At 28.5% G+C, this 20,753-nt stretch overlaps 3 protein-coding genes across 5 annotated transcripts; 1 reads left to right on the top strand and 2 right to left on the bottom strand.

The window, feature by feature from the left end:
• Nucleotides 1-946: 946 nt before the first annotated feature.
• Nucleotides 947-7,121, bottom strand: LOC130663258 (vesicle-associated membrane protein-associated protein B). Of its 3 annotated transcripts, none has more exons than XM_057462379.1 (7): nt 6,934-7,121; nt 6,529-6,598; nt 4,816-4,971; nt 4,513-4,622; nt 4,238-4,417; nt 3,989-4,090; nt 947-3,902 (listed from the first exon to the last, which is right to left on the bottom strand). In XM_057462379.1, exons 2-7 carry the CDS (start codon nt 6,584-6,586, stop codon nt 3,732-3,734), a joined length of 777 nt encoding a protein of 258 aa, XP_057318362.1. In that variant the 5' UTR covers nt 6,587-6,598; nt 6,934-7,121; the 3' UTR covers nt 947-3,731. The 3 variants fall into 3 exon arrangements, with proteins under 3 accessions (XP_057318362.1, XP_057318360.1, XP_057318361.1); XM_057462377.1 differs by having other exon boundaries at nt 6,776-7,120; XM_057462378.1 differs by having other exon boundaries at nt 6,804-7,120.
• A 2,040-nt stretch (nt 7,122-9,161) lies between these two features.
• On the top strand, nt 9,162-11,922 carry LOC130678671 (methylosome protein 50-like). Its single transcript, XM_057486040.1, has 5 exons — nt 9,162-9,541; nt 10,439-10,775; nt 10,840-11,012; nt 11,458-11,644; nt 11,727-11,922. Exons 1-5 carry the CDS (start codon nt 9,424-9,426, stop codon nt 11,920-11,922), a joined length of 1,011 nt encoding a protein of 336 aa, XP_057342023.1. The 5' UTR covers nt 9,162-9,423.
• Nucleotides 11,923-13,629: 1,707 nt separating this feature from the next.
• On the bottom strand, nt 13,630-18,807 carry LOC130678670 (staphylococcal nuclease domain-containing protein 1). Its single transcript, XM_057486039.1, has 6 exons — nt 18,439-18,807; nt 17,668-17,786; nt 17,453-17,595; nt 15,333-17,374; nt 15,060-15,263; nt 13,630-14,267 (listed from the first exon to the last, which is right to left on the bottom strand). The coding sequence occupies exons 1-6, from the start codon at nt 18,493-18,495 to the stop codon at nt 14,169-14,171; spliced, it is 2,664 nt and encodes an 887-aa protein (XP_057342022.1). The 5' UTR covers nt 18,496-18,807; the 3' UTR covers nt 13,630-14,168.
• Between the last annotated feature and the right edge of the window lie 1,946 nt (nt 18,808-20,753).

Genomic DNA, 20,753 nt, shown 5'->3' with positions numbered 1-20,753 from the left:
CTGTAGCCTTCATCCCCCGGTTCCCAAACCTCACCCTCGGACCTGCCCCGTTAATTTCTTTCTCTTTCATAGAGATCTCATACACGCACGTACAATGACGCAAAGCGCAAGGCCCGACGTTGACCTACTATTGAAGCTTGCATACATCCGCGATGCACCCGCGTCCTCCAAGAGCTCTAGCTTCACCTCTCAAAAGCTCTCTCTCCCGGAGACAGTCTATTCCATTCACTGTTTTATTTTTTACCTTCACCCCCCATCTCTCCCCTGAAAATCATATTCTATCACACAGATCTGTATATATAATATACATATATATGCTGATGCAGAGTCATAATAATGGATAAAAAAAAGTAAAGAGATCAGGAAGAAGAGGGAATAGAATTGGATATGGTAACAAAAGCGAAATGATTTGATGGCTCTTGAAAAATGATATTTTAAAAGAGCATTTTTTTTGCCAATAAGACCAAGTGTCCTCGAGATATTTCAGTTTACCCGAATACTTGCGGATAATTAGCGTAAGAAAAATTTTTTAATGCCTGGAGTAGTTAAATCAGCGGTGATTGTGATGGTGGTGGTGGTGCTGCTGCCGCTAACTACCACTAGAAATGTAACAACTTGAACGAGGCAATTCTTCGATCTGATTCAAGATCTGACGTCATAGAGTCCTGCGGGTATGACCTCGATTCGCGTATAAAAACCTTGTGCCTCTAACGCAACACAGTTTGCTAATAATAATTAAAATACGTCTTACATAAATTAATTTGTCGCTGGTGATTATCATTAACTATCGTACAATTATTTGTATTTATAAATAATAAATTTTATTGAATACTTATTTCTTTAATAAATAACATTGTAACTCGCTTATATATAGTAATCAAAAATGTGATAATGATAACACCACTCTAAGATCCTTTGCCAAGCTAGTAATTACTCCTAGACAATTATTTTTATTTATTATTATTATCGTTATTATTTTCTTGTCAATTTCCAGTGTGCATACAGTTCGCTAAATTATAGTGCAATTTGTTCTTGCTTCCAATGTCGTACAATAATATATTGTTCACTGTATCTCGTTGTTGAATCTTCAATACACATATATATCTAACAATAAACTATTACTGTTTTATTTATTTATTTACTGTCATTATTTTTTTTTTTTAATAATAATTCCACAAATATTTACTTGACTTATTTACACATTTATAATAAAAAGTCAATCGATGCTTTTTAATATTTATCATTTTTTTGTATACTTGATTAGCTAAAAACACGCCCGATATATTTTTTTTATCACGAATGAAAGCTAGTGAGTGATTTTAATTAAAGTTTATTTCATATGTGTAAGTGATTGTGATATGAAACTAAAGTTAGCCGACGTCTAATAATTTTTGAATTTTTTTCAAAACGATAAATTCTAAAAAAAATATTTGGAAAATTTGCACCTGTAGTTTTTTGAATTTTCTACATGTGCATATTTTTAGTTTTTTTTTGTCATTGATTTTTTTTCAACAAATCGATTCCAAAAAATTATCACATGTAGAAAATTTAAAAAACTGCAGGAGCAATTTTTTTTTTTAATAATTTATTGTTTTGAAAAAAATAAAAAATTATTAAACGTCGACTGACTTCAGTATCAAGTGATTTTACTTGACATTACCAAATAAATTTAAATAACAGACTTATTTATAATTATTTCAAAACGTCTAGTCTTATTTTATATATTTATGAATTATAATTATCATTATTATTGAGACTGTAAGGTATAAAAACTTGACTTTTGAATTAATCATGAGTTAGTAATGACGTGCTTGACATTAATTATTTTTCTAGTGTACAATGAATTTTTACTTTGTAAGCTAAATAATATTCTTTTTTAAAATAATAAAACCCATACTAAGTTATTTATTTATTAATTAATTAGCTATTAAGACTAGTTGGAAGAAACAAGCGGATCAGCAAATAATTTTAAATAAACTCATCCCAATGTTAGTAATAAAAAAATTAAAAAAACAAAAAACTACCGCCATAATATAAATGTCCAGATAATTTTGTTAATAATTTATTAAAATTAATTGGATATAAATAAAAATTATAATAAATTATTAACAATAACAACTAATTAATTAAAATGATACTGAAGTTAGCCGACTAATAATTTTTGGATTTTTTTCAAACCAATAGATTTTAAAAAAAAATTATTTGAAAAAATTGCACCCATGGTTTTTTTGAGTTTCTACGTATGCATTTTTTTAGTTTCTTTTTTTTTGTGAACGTAGCTGACGACTAAATTTTCAAAATTTTAAAAATTAAAAAAATACACATTTATAAAATTTAAAAATCAGTATGTGCATTTTTTTTATTTTTAAATTTTCAATTGATTAATTAATTTATTTGTTAATTAAAATTAATCTCATGTCTGCTACATTTACATTTTTTTTGTCATTGATTCGTAAAAAAAAAAAATACAAAAATTGTTAATTGTCTGCTAACTTTAGGATCATTAATTAAAATAAAAATTACACAATTAAATCTAATAAATATAAAAAAATTAATTAATAAATTCAAACATGCAAAGCAATTAATTTATAAACGTAACTAGATGTACATATATATCTTATATCATTCCAAATACTCTTAGTGATTTATTAGATAAACAAAAAATAAATAATAATAATTACATATCTTGTTAATTTAGAGCATCAAATAATAATTTACTGTGTAATTTTTTTTTTGTTTAGTAAATTAAATAGTAACCAATAATTCGGCATTAAAAAAATCAATCAAGTGTCTATCGGATTTAAATTTTAACATTTATTTATTTTATTACTAAATTAACCAAAGCTATTTTTTATTAATTATACTGACAATTTCCACCTTTAGTTCTGTCAAAAAATTATTATCATTATTATTTAAATTAACTGTCTTCTGTTGTTCAGCTGATCAAACATAATTATTTTATATACACTGTTTAATTAATCAATAAAAAAAAAATAATAATAATTATTAAGTTGGGCCTCAGTTATCAGATCCTTTAAATATCAACACGTATTATAAACATGCGTTAATCTTTCGGACACGAATATTAATTAACTAATTAATAATAATAGTATAGATCAAGTCGAAATATCAACAATAATCATATCAACATATTTAACTTATCAAATTGCCGACATGTACTTTTATTATTATTATTTTTTTTTCTTCACTTTATTATATATTTTAATAATAATTTTTAAATTTATGAGAAGCGCAAGTTATCAATTTTATTTTTTTCATTTCCTCTCACTTTAAATATATTTTTATTTATATATTTTAAAACTTTGATCCTAAGCGACGTTTTTTTTTATTTATTTCTACAGTGAATACAAAAAAAAATCAAACTCCAATAAGATTCCTTCTCTTCCTACCGTTTGTTAATGAAAATAAAAATAAATAATTAAATGAATTGAAAAAAAAAGAAAAAAAAAGTCTGGTATTAAAAAATAAATTTTAATTTAAACTCGAATAGAAACAACTAAAATTTATAATTTTTGTTGCTCTATGGATTGTATAAGTAATAATAAAAATATGTTTTTTTTTTTTTTTTTTATAAGAATAAACTAAAAATAATTATTGCGATTGATAATGGCATTGAGTGACAGTTAAGACAAAGAAAGGAGAGAAGGCTCAGTAAAATATATTTGGGATAAGAGGTGCGCTGATGTATACACGTTGGGCAAAACAACTGCTCAGATTAATTTCCCAAGAAAATAACCGACTATCATTATAACAACCGCTGCAATTGCAAGGGTAGGTGTCATATTCAATTGTGGATTGCTACGTTCTAGTGAACCAGATGTCATTCGTCCTGACGTTATATTTCCACCTTTTTCCATATTTCGGTATCTCAATAGTTCTTCCTATTTTTATTACAAATATATAACAATAATTTATAATTTTAATAATTTATTATACACATAAATAAATAAATAAATAAATAAATTACCTTGAGCTGAAGACATTCCTGCCTCAAATTACTTTCTTCTACCCTCAAATGATTAACTTCTGCAGCAGCTTTCATTAATTTTTCTTCATACTCAATCAGTTGCTAAAATAAAATAATAATTATTATTATTATATAAAAATAACGTAACATTTAACGCGCTTTAGTTTGTTTACTTCATTTACTTTATCGATTAAGAACTCAAAAGCTAATAATAAGTATTGTAAATATAAAAATAAAATAATAGTTTACTTTATCAGTCAGTTTAGCTCCGTCACCAGTGGCTTTATTTTTTCCATTAACTGTACTGGACTCAGTTTTCGACTGAGCTGGAGCTGCGGTAACTTTTCCTGATGTGTTGCTGCTAACTGGATTCTCAAATACGCATTTTAATTTATACTCCATTACCAAATCTTCATTGATGTCTTTCCACTGTTGACATTTAAAATAAAATCAATTTAATAGGATCTACTTAATGGTTGTTGACATATTTGTACAAACATACAAGTATATAAATAAATATTTACCACATCGTGGGCACAGTCGTCATTATCACCCTCTTGTGCTATAACTGTTTGTACCATAAACTTGTGTTTATTTTTTTCAGTTGGATCAAACTCGTACGGTTGTAAACAAACTAAAAATAAAATTATTATTTATGGTCGTCAAGTTAGCAGACAATTAAAAATTTTAAAATTTTTTTCTACGATTTAATTTAAAAAACTAAAAATATGCACGTAGAAAATTTAAAAAGCTACAGGTGCAATTTCGTTTTTAAAAAAATGTTATTGTTATTTATATGTAAAATATATATAAAAAAATATAAAAACCTGCTATTTCAGTAACTTCTTTAGCTTTAAGTATACCACTGTTGGGTCTTACGCAGTATCTCTTTGGAGCCGTAGTCTTTATTTTAAAATATACTTTTTGATTTGTTGGGTTTATTAATTTTATGTATGAAGTGACTGGTGAACCTGTAAATGGGCCTACAAAAACAGTAAATAAATAAATATTAATAATCTATATAAATATATATAATAAGTTTATGAGTGAGAATGAATGATAGTAAAGTTAGCGGACATTTGACAATTTTTAAAACTTTCAAATAATTAATAAAAATAAAAAATGATACTGAAGTTAGCAGACGTCTAATAATTTTTTGATTTTTTTTTAGACGATAAACCAGAAGAAAAAAAATATTTGAAAAAATTGCACCTGTAGTTTTTTAAATTTTCTACATGTGCATATTTTTAGTTTTTTTTTTCTTCAAATTTAATTGTTCAAAAAAAAAATCCAAATATTTTGAATTGTCTGCTAACTTCAGGATCATAATAAAAAAATGCATGTTTAAAAAATTAAAAATTCAGTACATGCATTTTTAAAAATTTTATTTTAAAAATTAGTTACTCTATTTATTTATAATTTTAAATTTGTCTGATGTCTGCTACATTTGCACTCATTGAGTATGAGCGTAGCTGACAATTTGAAATTTTTTAATTTTTGAATTAACAACTAAAATGTAAATAGAAAAAAAAACTAGAAAATTCAAAAATTAGTACGCGCGTTTTTTAAAATTCATGTGAAATTTATAAATGGTCTCATATCTGCTTCATTTACATGAGTGTGAATGTAACTGACAAGCGGCAACTTTTAAATTTTTGCGTAAATAAATAAAATGTAAGTGGAATAAAAATTAAAAAACGCGAATTTGCATAAATAGAAAATCAGTACGCGCATTTTTTAAAATTGAATTTATTTATTTATTTACTTAAAATTTACAATGTCTAACGTCTGCTACATTCACTTATAATAAATTTTATATTTAAACTTTTTGGAGTAGTGCCAGTACTTGGAATTATTTAATTAACATTTATAATTATAATGATAAACAAATTAATTAATAAGGAATTTAGATAATAAACTTATAAATTTAATCGTATTATCAACGCCTTATTAATAATTAACGAAACCTAGATTATATCTAGCACATCTAATATCAATAAATTTCTAACTTCTAAATATAAATGATCAATTTAACTGATATTATAATCGATATTTTTCATCAAACGAGTTCCAATAAATCTATTAAATAAAATTACCATATTATAAATAGATATTTTATTTAATAGACTAATCATTAAAACATATAATAAATATATAAAATAAAAATTTACTAATAACAATAATAATAATAATTATTATTATAACAATTGAACATATGCAGAGTCACGTATCCAATAAATAAATTACCGGTTTGACAAAAAAAATTAACCGCTAAAAAGTCATAAACATTCGGATGTTTGAAAATAAAAAATAATAATAAATCACTAATAACAATAATAATAAATATTTGAAATATTACTATCGATATTAAGGGAAATAACGAATAATTAAAATACAATAGGATAAGAAAATTCTAATAAATCGCCATGACACATTTTTTTCGCATCATGACCATCAGCTTATCGACAATAGTTGATGCCGTAATTTTAATCTTAAATAAATATGAAATTAAAAAAAAAAGTTTATTGAAAAATTCATACCACGGAATCGAAGTTCACCCTGGGGTTCGATAGTCAAAACTTGCTCCGGCTTGGTCATTTTCTTGAAAGTCTTTGAAAAAATATAAAAATATAAAAGTTTATTTCTCGTGAATCACCAGTACGATCTTCAATGTCTTACAATATTTATCTATATATACATATACATGTACCTATACTTATAATACATGTACATATATATATAGACTTTTTATTTACATATATACTGAGCTTTACATATGTATAATACCTATGTGAATATAAATATATAGATATACCGCGTGTGAATATTTTGTGGATTTATTTTTTTCCTGTTCTGGTGTCTGCTGGTTTTATTGACACTTCCAAATTACTTTTCTTAATATTACATACAAATTACTGTTATATATATCTATGCTGATATTATACCTTGTAATTAATATTATATTATTACTACTGTGGAATAAATGTCATAAATAATATATATATTAATAAGTATTTGTTATAAATAAAACACTCGCACTTAATTATTTTGTCCAACGATTCCGTTAAAACTAATTCTCTGCTTTCGTTAAGTTTCAGCCTTCACACACGAAAATGTATGTAATACAAAATACGCATGCGTCATTACGGAAATTAACAGACTGAACGTATGTGTACGAGTTACGTCACTGTACGCCATTACAACTCTAGTCATACCAACTACTCTTTTTTTATTTAAATATATGTTATATATACGTGTTTAAATATATAAACTACTTAAATCGTATATTTTTTTTATCACAAATACTTTAATTAATATATTTTTTATACTTTCATTCATAAAATCATATATTTTTATATTTTAACGCTGACACTTTTTTAACTTCCCGCTAAGAAAATTGTAAATTTTCAAAAATTCGGGAAGTTATTGGTTTCGGTCCGATTTACGAAAATCGAATTTCCATCAGATGTCGACGTTTCGAGGTCCTAGGAAGCTATCCTGACTAATTTCACGATGATGTCCGAGTGTATGTATGTGTGTACGTACGTACGTACGTATGTATGTATGTAAATATTCATAACTCTTGAACGGATGAACCGATTTTGATCGTTGAGGTGTCATTCGACGCGGCTTGTTAATGTGTTGAGGCCGTAGAAATTTGAACTTAATCGGTAGGGTGCGTTCAGAGATATTTCAAAAATAAAATTTTTTCGAAAATGTTTTATTTGGATAACTTTTAATTTGCTCGATGGATTTATTCCAAAATCTAATCAGCTCTAAAACTCTATAAGCCGCGTCGAATGCCACCTCAACCATCAAAATCGGTTCATTCGTTCAAAAGAAACCGTTGACGAAAGAATTCAAAAAAAATTTTTTCCTTGGTTTTTTTGAAATTTCTCAAAAACGGCTGAATAAATCAATTTCAAAATTCGACCAGCTTTAGAACTTGATAAAACGCGTCGATTGCCACCTCAACCATCAAAATCGGTTAATTCGTTCGCGAGATATCGTGGAAGAAAGAAATGCTAAAAAATGGTTTTTTACAAAACAATGGCATACAAAAGTAATTGCGAGCTCGAAGAGCTCGAAAATATATTCACAATAATGTTTTCGAGCTCAACGAGCTCGAAAACAGCGGGAAGTTTTGGGGCTGGCCCGCAGGGTCAACTGACAGACCGATTTTTTGTTTTCTGATAACCTTCAAATTTATTATTATTTTTTTTATTATAATAATTATAATACTCGGATTAATTACCTCGGATATTGAAGAGCTAATATTTATTTTTTAATTGATAATTATTAACTGATAAGTAATTATTTTGAAATAACAAAATTTTTAAGTCATGACCCTGAAGTTGGCAGACAATTGAATCATTTTTCGAATGATACTGAAGTTAGCCGACGTCTGATAGTTTTTAGATTTTTTTTAATTTGACAAATCATAAAAAAAAAATATTCAAAAAAATTGCACTTACAGTTCGTTAAATTTTCTACATGTGCATTTTTTTATTTTATTTTTTTTTGTAATCGACTTTTTGAAAATGAAGATCCAAAAATTATCTGTTAACTTCAGCATCATAATTTACGAGTGTAAATGTAGCAGACATCAGACAAATTTAAAATTATAAATAAATAACGGAAATAATTTTAAAAATAATATTTTAAAAAATGCACTTATTAATTTTGAAATTTTTTAAACGCGCATTTTTTTTAAATTTTATTTTATTAATAATTTTAAATTTATCTGATGTCTGCCACATTCACACTCGTAAAAATTTATGATACTGAAACTAGCCGATGTCTCATAGTTTTTGAATTTTTTTTAAGCCGATAAATTATGAAAAAAAAAATATTTAAAAAAATTGCACTTGTAGTCTTTTAAATTTTCTTCATGTGCATATTTTTAGTTTTTTTTTTCTTTAAATTTAATTGTTCAAAAAAAAAAATCAAAAAATTTTCAATTGTCTGCTAACTTCAGGATCATAAAAATTTTCGGTTTTTTTTTTAAATTGATCAATTAAAAAAAAAAAAAAAAAATTCGCATGTAGAAAATTAAAAAAGCTGTAGGAGCAATTTTTTGAATATTTGTTTTTTTATGATTATCGTTTTTTTAAAAATTCGAAAGTTAAACGGCGGCTAACTTCAGTGTCTTAAAAAGTTGGTGGTAGAGAGTTGACTGATTGGTGATAAATTGTCTGGTTAATTTGAGGTTTTTTGTAAAAGAAGATGATGATTGGATGACAATAACAAAGAATTTGAATGATGGACCAATAGGAGCACTTTGCTGGCAGCATTATGCTGGACAAAGCACGAAGCACGTGTTCTTCATTTGATTTTAAGATCTGCTAGCAGGAGTTGCTAAGCGATATTTGTATCTGTTGACGTGATATTAGTTTTGAAATAATTATAATTACATTTATTATTTATTAGCGACAATGAGTAACAGTGATTATTATCCTCACCCGAATACCAATGCTGATATTTATAGAAATATGACAGCTGCTGATAGACCACCTGTTCCGGACAAACATATACAATTTATAGCAGTAAATGGTATGGGTTAGGTTATTTTAGATTTTACTTAAACTTTTATAATATTATATTTATTTATTTCCTTCACTGTACGACTGAAGTTAGCCGACGTCTAATAATTTTTTGATTTTTTTCAGTGATGAATTATAAAGTAAAAATATTAAAAAATTTATGAGTGTGAATGTAGCAGACATCAGACAAATTTAAAATTATTAATAAACAGAGTAAATAATTAATAAAATAAAATTTTTAAAAAATGCGCATTTCAAAAATTTTGAAATTAATAAGTGCATTTTTTGTAAATATTATTTTTTTAATTGTTTACTTTATTTATTTATAATTTTAAATTTGTCTGATGTCTGCTACATTCATGATACTAAAAATTTGCGCCTGTAGTTTTTTTTATAATCAATTAGTGAAAAAAAAAAATCCGAAAATTGTTAATTGTGTGCTAACTTCAGGGTTAGAGTTTTTATAGACTACATATTTTTAAACATTAATTTATTTATCTTCCTAGTAGTTTAATTTTTGGTTTCTTTTTTTTCTCATTTTTTTTATCATTTGTTGCTCAGGTTCCATGATAACTGATCCCAGATAACTGATCCCACAGACTAGATCAAACTGACAACTAATCTTCTAATTCATCAAGATTTTCATAGCCTTCATTATCATCATCTTCAAAACCTTGATCATTTTCAACCGAATGTCAATGGGATCAGATGTCGGTGGGATCACTTGTGTTATAAAATTGTTGGGATCAGTTGACGGTACAACTGTTGCTCATACTCCCTAGGATATTTCACAATTGCCTTCACCGGCTCTTCACTTAACGCTTCTATTATTTCCTGAGCCAACTGTTCTCCCTAAACATTTTTACCGCAAAGTTCTGAATATACAAAATAATATTTTTTAATCTAGATGACAAAACCATCGTCGGCGCCAGTAGTTTGACAGATCGCTACTGGAGCGGAACCGTTTGGTATTTCAATGGCCCGACGAATTACGACAAAAATGACGCGTACGCTGTCACGAGAACAGAGAGCGGTGTCTGTGACGCTGTTTTTTTAGATAATTATAAATTTTTGATTGCCGAAGACAGCGGCGTTCTGCAGGTACTTGAAGTCGTCAAAGCTCCTGAAACTCTTGCTCCTGTACTACAGTGCTCTGGTTACGTATGCCAGCACGATGACAGTATTACTTCCTTGGCTGTTTTTGATAATAAAACTCATTTCGTTACGAGTTCAATGGACTGCTGGTAATATATTTTATTTATCATAATATATAACCAATAAATACTATTATTTATTATTTTCTTACAGTATAAAAGTATGGCAAATATCTGATCTGTTAGCTGAATATTCATTTTTAAATGCGCATACTAATTCAATAACTTGCGTTGATGTAATGCCTAAGAATGATTGGATATTTGGTTCAACTTCGTTGGATTGTCAAGCATTTATTTGGGATTTGAGACAATCAAAACCTGCTACATGTATGATTTTTTTTATTTTTACTGTAGTAAATTTATAACGAGGTGGCACAATATCTAAAAACGTCACAGACAATTATAAATAATTTTTTTATAATTACGAGACTTAAAAAATTGTCAAGAAATTTTTTATGTAGGATAAGAGCACCAGTACCCAGTCCCTAACCAGTAGCCAGCCAGTCATATACTTTAACATTGGCTCAAAATATGTATAGATATAATTTAACATGAGGTGGCTGGCTACTGGTTTAGGGCTGGGTACTGGTGCTCTTATTCTAATCATGAAATTTTATAACCATTTCGATGGCTCCCTCTGATTTTATCTCAAAAGTGACGTCTTGGACAAAAACATCTCATATTTTTACATTGAAATAGTAGTGACAGATGTAAAGAGGAGTCACCATTTTCCATACCAATAATAATAATTTTATTTAAATTTGCATGATAGGTTTACATAAAAAAGAAGGAAACGGCTTGACAGCATTAACTTGGGATAAAAATAACGAAAATATTGTAGCCATTGGTTCACAAAGCGGAAGCGTTACTTTAATTGACATTCGCTCTCCTGACAATGTAATCTGCGAGACTCAAATCTTCCTGCGACCAGTTCATAGACTTAAATATCACCCTGAAAAGTATGAAATTAATTTTATTTAATTAGTTGATTGATTAAAACAAAAATTTGGTTGCGATTATAAATGGATTTACTTTTTTTAGAAATAGTTGGCTTGCTGGTTGCTGCGATGACACGGTTGTTAAAGTGCTGGACCCGACGAAACATTTGAGTCTAGTTTACCAAGACGACCGGCACAAAGATTTCGTCCGTGGTCTCGCGTGGCTGCAAGACGAATTATTAACTTGCTCATGGGATGACACAATATTGAAACATACAGTTTTATCTGCTGACCAATAAATTTTAAATAATTATATTCGCACAGAGTTGACTTGACATAAATAATGTCCAGTCATAACTTGATAAAAGTACAGTCGAACTCCATTAACTCGGAACTTCCCCTCAATCTTGACCCCCACTACGAGCCACGCTGTCTCCCACCCGATACTACATTTGTATGTGTCTGTCTATATTTATCTATATATCATTCATGTAGATGTAAGAGCGCATGCGTTGTAGTTTCCTTGTAAGGAAGAAGGGTCATCCGTTAACTCGGAAATTCCAAGAAATTTCCTCTCCTCCGTCAACTAATCGTTCGAGTTAATGGAGTTCGACTGTACGAGTATGTAATTCTTTAAACTGGGTTGTGAAGTAATTTAATCGAATGAAAATTAATGACTCATTAGATTTTTAATGAGCAATTAATTCAAATAGCATTACAATTATCAGTTTCTCTTTTTAAAACAATAGTATATTAATTAACTCCATTTTATCTCTTAAATAATTTACGTAAATATTAAAAATTTTTAAATTATTAAATAGTCTACTTAAATAATTTAAAAAATATTTCACAGATGTAATCTTGTGCTTATTAAAAATACTTAATAAGTTAATAAATATTTATTGAATTAATTATAAAATAATTAATTCTACTATAGCATTAAAAGATATTAAAGCAGTTACCAAAAGCAATTACTCACAACTCAAGTTTCCAGTACTTTAATTAAATTTTATCTTTGTACTTTTTTTTTGACTTTTTATAATAATTTTTAAAAATCCATTCCCATAATAAATTTTTTTTAAAAAATTATTGTACTCGAAAATAATTAAAATAGGATAAATAAACCAACTATTAATTAAATTGTTAAATATTTATTTTTTTTCTTTTTTTTGTCAACAGTTTTGTGATTTTTTAAAATCTTTTATTGTAACATGGGTATAGTAAAATTTAAATCCTGACATATTTTTTTTTCAACACACAGATTTATTAAAAAAAAATATTAGAACTACTTTTAATTAAAGAAATATAATAATTATAATAATATGTTATTATTATAACTATTAAATTATTAACTACTATACGTTTACTTAAATACCAAGAGTACATAAATGATTTATTTTTATTTTTTCTTAAGCTATAAACATTTATAAGAATTCATTTAATTTGTAAATAATCAAAAAATTTGTCACAATGATCTCACTATTACTTTTTAATGTTCCCCAATTTTTTTTCTCTTATTTTTAATTATAAACCCGACCTCCCACTTTATCTATCAATAGTATTGGCTTTGAACTTTAAAATTTAAATAAACAAAATCTTAAATTACAAGTAATTCATTACGTTTTTTTTTTTTATTTTGACCATTAGCTGAAATTATTGATGGTCGATAGGTAAAAGAACGGAGGAAAAAATTAACAATTTTAAATGATTTGTTTAAATCTATTGTACACTTTTTTTTTTTAAATGAATCAGCGTCATCTTGAGCACATATTTTATTATATATTTTTTTACATTTATTTTTAAATTTTATCCAGCGCGTTTATTTAAATAAAAGTAAAAGGATATTTTAAGTGAAATTAAAATCTGGATGCTAAATGACCCCCTAGTGAGTGTCAGTTTTCGAGAAAAAAAAAATGATTATTTTTTACAGCTAAAAAAAATTCCATGCAATAAAATAAAAATTTAATTTATTAAAAGTAAAATGTTTTAATGAATTTAAAAATAAATTTAATGAAATGATTGATAAATTTTTATTTTAAAAACACGCGGAATGCATTATTATAATATTCAATAATTGTTAAACAATGGAACAGTCTTATTTTGGGAGGTAAATTGAAAAAATAGGAGGGACTTGGGGGGTCATATGTGTCAACAATTTTCTCTTGTTACCATGATTATTAATTATGTACAATTTATAATTCATATTTTCTTATTTTCTTAATATTTTTTTTTCTTTATATCATTTATCAATTTTTTATTGTTATCATTCGGCTGTGCAATTATGTTAAATCACAATCGGCAGAATTCGCAGTACCAATAATTGCCATTTACTCCTTATTAAAATATATATAAAGTTAATTATTAATAATAATAATAATAATAATGTGATTATTATGTCGTCTTTTTCTTTTTCCCAGTATTATGCTTTTTTACGACCAATATCTTCAATTATCCATCGCCCATTATGCATAACATTTTATTTATTAATTATCATTATTATTATTTTATACCGTGATTTCATTTTTAAACAAACACGGTATCATAATTACTTCCACGCGTTTTCTTGATCGTCAGTCGTGATGTCACCGTACTGCCAGATGTTGCGATGATGTTTCTTGGCGTCTGATTGAGCATCCAAATATTCCTATAATTTAAGATTTGAAAATTTTATTTTATTTGTAAAAAAAATTTGAAGCCTTTACTTATTTTATTTAGGGACATTCTCAGACAGCGCATCCCACTTTTTATAAATATGCAATGATACTGAAGCCGACGTTTAATAATTTTTGGATTTTGTTCAATAATAAGTTAAAAAAAAAAATTGCACCTTTAGTTTTTTAAATTTTCTACATGTGCATATTTTTAGTTTTTTTTTTTTTTTGGAATCGATTTGCAGAAAAAAAATCCGAAATTTATTGTCTGTTAACTCCAGGATCATAAATATGCACTAATTTTGAATTTCCTACACAGTTTGAAAATTCTAATTATAAAATTTAATGGAGCCGAATTTGAGATTTGCAATTTGCGATTTCTGACGTGGGAAAGTGAGGAATAATCGTAGAAATGGATAAGAAAATTCATGATTATCCGCATCCATCCTCATACATTCTTAGTAAACAGTTCAAGTTTTCGTACTTGAATGTAGTAAATTTCTTATTCATTGTTTCAAATATTAATTTTTTTTTTTTAAAAAAAGTTTTTACTGAAATTTATTTTCAAAATTTCATTCAACTCCCAATTGATATCAACTGTATGTAATTTTTTTTTTAAAATCTATACCTCAGCGAAATTGATTTTTTTCAATTAACGCTTTAATTATTTTTGTAATCAAATGATAAAATTTTGACGCGCTTATGACAGTTGAGTCACTAAAAATTTTTAAAAAGTGGGGGGCACTGTCTGAGAATTCCATAAATATATTGATTAAAATACTAACAGGTTTAACGTTAACTCTTTTTTCTCTGTTAACAAGCAGATATCCATCTTTAACAAGAGCTTTAACAATATCTTCGTTAGTCACAGGATCAACTAAAGTTGCTGCTAGTACACCCGAAGAGGATTTGTAAACAATAGATAATAACAAAGTTTTATTCTCAATGTCTTCTTGGAATGCCGTGATTGCCGCTTTTTGATCATCGACCTAAAAATTTATTTGTTTAATAAAATAATTATTTAACATACAGAGAATAAAATTAAAAAAAATACTAACGTCTTTAGGAAGAGCAACGTAAGCCGCAACAAATTCATGAGCGTAGGGTTTGTCGCTAGAATATTCAGCAGGTAGAGGCGCAACTTGCGTCACATTAACAACCTCGCGGTTGCCGTAATCAACGTACAGTACACTGACGTTAGAACCGGCAACTTTTTCAACTTTAGCGCGGTACCATTCTCCGTCGCCGGAAAACTTGGCAGCGACTAAGTCTCCGCGTTTTGGAGAGAATGCGCCCGGTAGAGGAGGATTTTCTTCAAGTTCTTGACGTAATCGTGTGAGTAATCCTTCGACTTGGCTTTTCTGGTCGACATACTGAGCGTAAAAGTGTAAATCTTCAGTAACTTCAGAGACGACGACCTCGCGGGTTTCTATTTTACGTTCGACAACTTCTTTTTCTTCTTTAACTTCTTCCTCTTCGGCCTCGACTTCAGGTCGATCCCAGATGTTGAGTTTCTTTGCCTTTGCCCGTTCCTCCGCGGCCTTGAGTGACTTGATGTACTCACCGTGTTCGCTGAAACTGGACACCTCTGCGAGTCCTTCCTCGACAAGAGCGACAGACATATTAACACCCTCGACAAATAACCATCCAATGAAACCGCTTCCCTTGGACTCCATGTTGTCGACTTGGATTTCAACGTCCTTTTGGAAACACTGTTCCTTCATGAAGTTGAACGCTTCTTCGGAGTATTTTTCTCCTTCAATGATACCGCCGCCAGGTTTTGGTCGTGATCTACGTGGGGCTTTCACTCCAGCGAGTAAAAATGTTATCAAACAGTGCTCCTTAGGTAAAAATAGTTTCAAACGCGATCCACTTGTTACAAACTCAACGACGGCTTTGGTACCACGTGTTCTTTTCAATGCAGACAAGTGACACTTGGCTTTGGCAGCGTCATTCGATAGATCAATAATCCTTTGCGGAGCAGTATCTTTCTTAGCGTGCAAACCGTTCTGGGATTTCTCGGCTTTGCTTTCAGCGGCCAACAGTTCATTGTAATGAAGCGGACGTTGGTCGTCGTTCTGCTTGTATCTCACGACAGTTGCGAATCCCTTGGACACCATCGCCTCAGCGATATTTACCTTTCCGACCATAACAGTGCAGCAAATTTTTTCAGGGTACTGATCTTTAGCCGGTTGCGTGTAATCTTCAATAACTTTAACTTGCTTGCGAATTAGTTTCTTACGTAAAAATTCACGGGCATCGTACATAAATGGAATATCATAAAGGGGTCTAAAGTCCTTTGAACGTGGAGCGTTTTTGTCTTCGCCAGCTTTCTTTTCACGCTGAGGAGGACGAATGCTGCTCAAAAATATTTTTTTACTCTCGCCATTCTGCGTCCTCACTATCATTGAATCAGCGCTAGTTATTTCGACTACCACAGCGTTGTACTCTTTCTGCGGTGCTGTTGGTTGCCAGTTCTGCCATAAGTGAAGCTTCCGTTCTTTGGCGGCTTTCTCGGCCATGTACAATTTGTCAACTCCGGACTTGGTGAAGTTCATCGTCCAGTCGACACATTTAGCAAAGCCTTCGCGTAACAAATGCTCAGCAATGTTACCCGCTGGATGTAAAATAGTACCAACAAAATTGTTATTGTTTGTTGCCTCAAGAATAACTTCGACGTCTCGCTGCAGGATACGCGTCTCAACAAAGAACTGAGCTTGCTTGGCAAACGGTTCTTCGCCTTCTGTTTTTATTTGCGGGCAACGGATACCCGATAGCATCAGAGTTATGTGATAAAAGTCTGGCAAAAGAAATACTTTGTAAGTTGAACCGTCACGCACGTGCTCAATTATCGCTTTGACTGGTTTCCCATTGTATTTATCAACAATAGCACGTGGGTTCTCAATGGTCCATTTGACATCTCGAATATGCTCAGAACTTGGGCTTCCAGACCACTTTCCTTTACCAGCAGAACGCGCCGCATCTTCCAGCTCTTGCAGACGTAATTGAGCTGGACTTGGGTTACGGACATTGTCGCGCTTTACTGTCGCTAGACCTTCAGATACTAAAAGCTCAGCTACATTTTCTCCAGTGTTTTTATCTAAATAAATAATTAGTCTATTAATTAAAACTATCCCTATATTTATTTATAACAGACAATAATAATTATTATTATTACCTTTTCCTATCCAAACAGAACCATAAACTTTAGTCGCACTGACATTTTTCTCCTCAGCAAAGACAACTTCTTGCGCAATTAATTTTTTACGTAAGAATTCTCTAGCTTCCCATGCCCATGGCTCGTCTCTGATATCGTCACCACTGCGACAAAAAAAAATTTTAATATCTTATACATTCATTATTACTACTACCCAAAATATATAAGAATCTTACTTGTTAACTCCTCGACGTCCCAATTTCGGAGCAGTAACATTAGACAGAGCGATAGTTTTCTCCGGAGGTGGACCCCCACGAGGTTGTCCTCGTATCGTAATCGTATCTCCAGAAACAATCTAATAAATAAATAGATAATTAGAAATCCATTGAATTTAAAAATTTCCTTTACTCATTTTTAAAAAAAATGTCCGTATTAAAAAAATGTAAACAAACTGAGTATTTATTTAGTCAGCATTTTATTTATTTAAAAAAATATCACGTTCAACGTACTCCCATTAAATATAAATATATATATGTATATATATATATATATATACATATAAATATACATATACAACGCATCAATTGAGCACGTGGCACTCGGAAGTATGACTTAATATTACTAAATATTATTTGAAAAATAAAATAATTTTTTAAATGAATTCAAATAACAAAAGTGAATAATATTTAATTTAATTAATTAATTATTTTAAACTTTTTAATTACTCAGTCATGACCTCAAAAAAAAAAATTTTTTTTCAGGAATTGCTTGAAAATTACTGTAATTAAAATAATGATAATTATTATGATTAAAAAAAATTGAAAATAAGCAAAAAAAAGTTATTAATAAAACCATATGTCTGATACCCGTACTCGTGATCCAGCTGGTGGAAGTAACGAATAATTTAAAAAAGAACCAAGTTGATAAATAATAAATAAATATGTTATACTTATATTTATAATAACAAATATATGTGGTATTAATAATAACGTTTGTTAAATAATTACCAATTTAACGATGCCGTGTTTGGTATCGTTGCTAGCAGTGGTGCTGTTGCTACTCATGGTGATTTATATGAATAATTATTTAAAAAAATAATTGAATTATGTATTAAAATATCAATGTAATATAAATTGAATGTAAAAATAGGTTATATGATTGTTTAAATAATAATAATAATATTATTATTGTTAATTAAAAGAATACGTGGATGAGTTTTGTTCAAGAATAATTTGGCATGTTGAAATAAAGCAACACTACATGTACACTCTTGTAGCACTGGATGATTTTGTTGGAGTTGGAGTTAAATTTTACTTGCTGGCTAGTGGCTGTAGATCTGGTCACTGTCACTGTGTTGGTTTTACTCGTTGCTGTTCCTATTCACTCGTGCACACGAGTTGTCCCGTTTTCCGTCACCACCAACACCACGTATTACAAAAGGTGAACGCGAGCGCAATCTACACATATGCATTTACCGAACCAAAGCTTGGGCCACGATGCTGATGTGGCAACACGCGACACTCGCCGGTCTACTATCATGCCATCTATATTTTATACATTTTTTGTTATTTACTATCGTGTCCTTTCCTATTTGTTTTATTATCTAATCCCTTTGAATGATGGTGTAATTTAAAGTTGAGCTTGGGAGGAAGGATCAAGTTGGAGACGGATGACTTCATTTTTTTATGGTGTAGGAAAATTTGAATGGATGAAAATTTATGGGCAGAAAAAATGATTTTTTGGAGCAAGAAATATTTTTGCTATATGAACTGATGAATAAAATTTTTTGTTTTTAATTTATAATACGGTACCAAATATTGAGCAGGCTCCAATTAGTGACTGAGTACTTGGAGTTTTTAAAATTTTTAAATTGTGGAATTTTTAAATTATTGAGTCTGGGTACCCAGTCATTAATTGGAGCTTGGTTAATATTTGGTACTGTTACCCTAGTCGGATCTAGACACGATTAAAACTTTAAATTTTAAAAAATACGGAATTTAAAATTACACTCAATGCTCTGCCTCTGGTGATTTTGAATTTTTGATAATTCTACTGAACTTGTAATCCTGGATCCTGGGTGACAAAACGTAATTTTACATCCTGGATCAGTGGAGTTAATAATTTTTATATTAATTTTGCATCCCAACTTTTGATTCCTACGAGTATTTTGTAGAAAGACGATGGTCTACTTTTTCTTAATTTTATAGAAAATATTTTTTTTCTAAGGAATTTAAAGGATTTGAAAAATTTTAGTCAAGATGATGAACTTGTTGGAAATTTTGTAAATTGACTTGGTCTAGAAAACTCGCAGAAATTTTATCTTCTATGAATACTATTGAAATTTGAATTCTTTTCTTTTCCTCCCTTAAAAAATAGACAAATTGATTTCATAGTGTTATTAATATTGAATGACTCTGAAGTTAGCAGACAATTACAAATTTTCAAATTTGTTTTCAACAAATTTTTTACAAAAAAAAACAAACCAAAAATGCACGTGTAGAAAATTAAAAAAACTATAAGTGCATTTTTCAAATATTTTTTTTTTATAGTTTATCGTTTTGAAAAAAAATTAAAAAATTATTAGACGTCGGTTGACTTCAGTATCATCTTTTTTTTAATTTTATATAAAATATTTTTGTTCTAAGGAATTTAAAGGATTTGAAAAATTTTAGTCAAGATGAAGAACTTGTTGGAAATTTTGTAAATTCACTTGGTCTAGAAAACTCGCAGAAATTTTATCTTCTATGAATGCTACATAAATTTGAATTCTTTTATTTTCCTCCCTTAAGGGGATTTCTCACACTCAGAAAAATAAACGGGACTATCTTTGTTGCTCTCGTAGAGTAAATGAAAATTTTAAAACAATTTTTCTCGGAGACGAATTAGAATTTTTTGTAAATACGAAATTTCTAGCCCTCTGTTAAGGTTTTAAAAAACGCTAAAGACTATTTTCGGTTTCTAGTGTTTGTCCGTAAATTAAATCGAATTGAAAATCGGTTACCGTTACCCTTTAGAAAAAGACAAATTGATTTCATATTTTTATTAATATTGAGAATTAAAATTTATCTTGACTAAAAATTTTAATCAACTATCATACAATAGCCGTTGGGTAAAATAATATATATTATATATATATATATATATATATATATATATATATATATATATATATATATTTAATGAGTAAGAACCTATTAAAATTAATGAAATTATTATATTTATTAAATAAAATACTTAAAATATAATTATAAATTCATTTGAACTTGCTTATGTATTAAATGTTAATGAACTTTTGTTATCTCGTATCAGCACAAGAATTTTA

Source organism: Microplitis mediator, chromosome 2 (assembly GCF_029852145.1).
Source record: "Microplitis mediator isolate UGA2020A chromosome 2, iyMicMedi2.1, whole genome shotgun sequence".
Lineage (NCBI taxonomy): Eukaryota > Metazoa > Arthropoda > Insecta > Hymenoptera > Braconidae > Microplitis > Microplitis mediator.
This window is presented reverse-complemented; position numbering and strand designations above follow the sequence as displayed.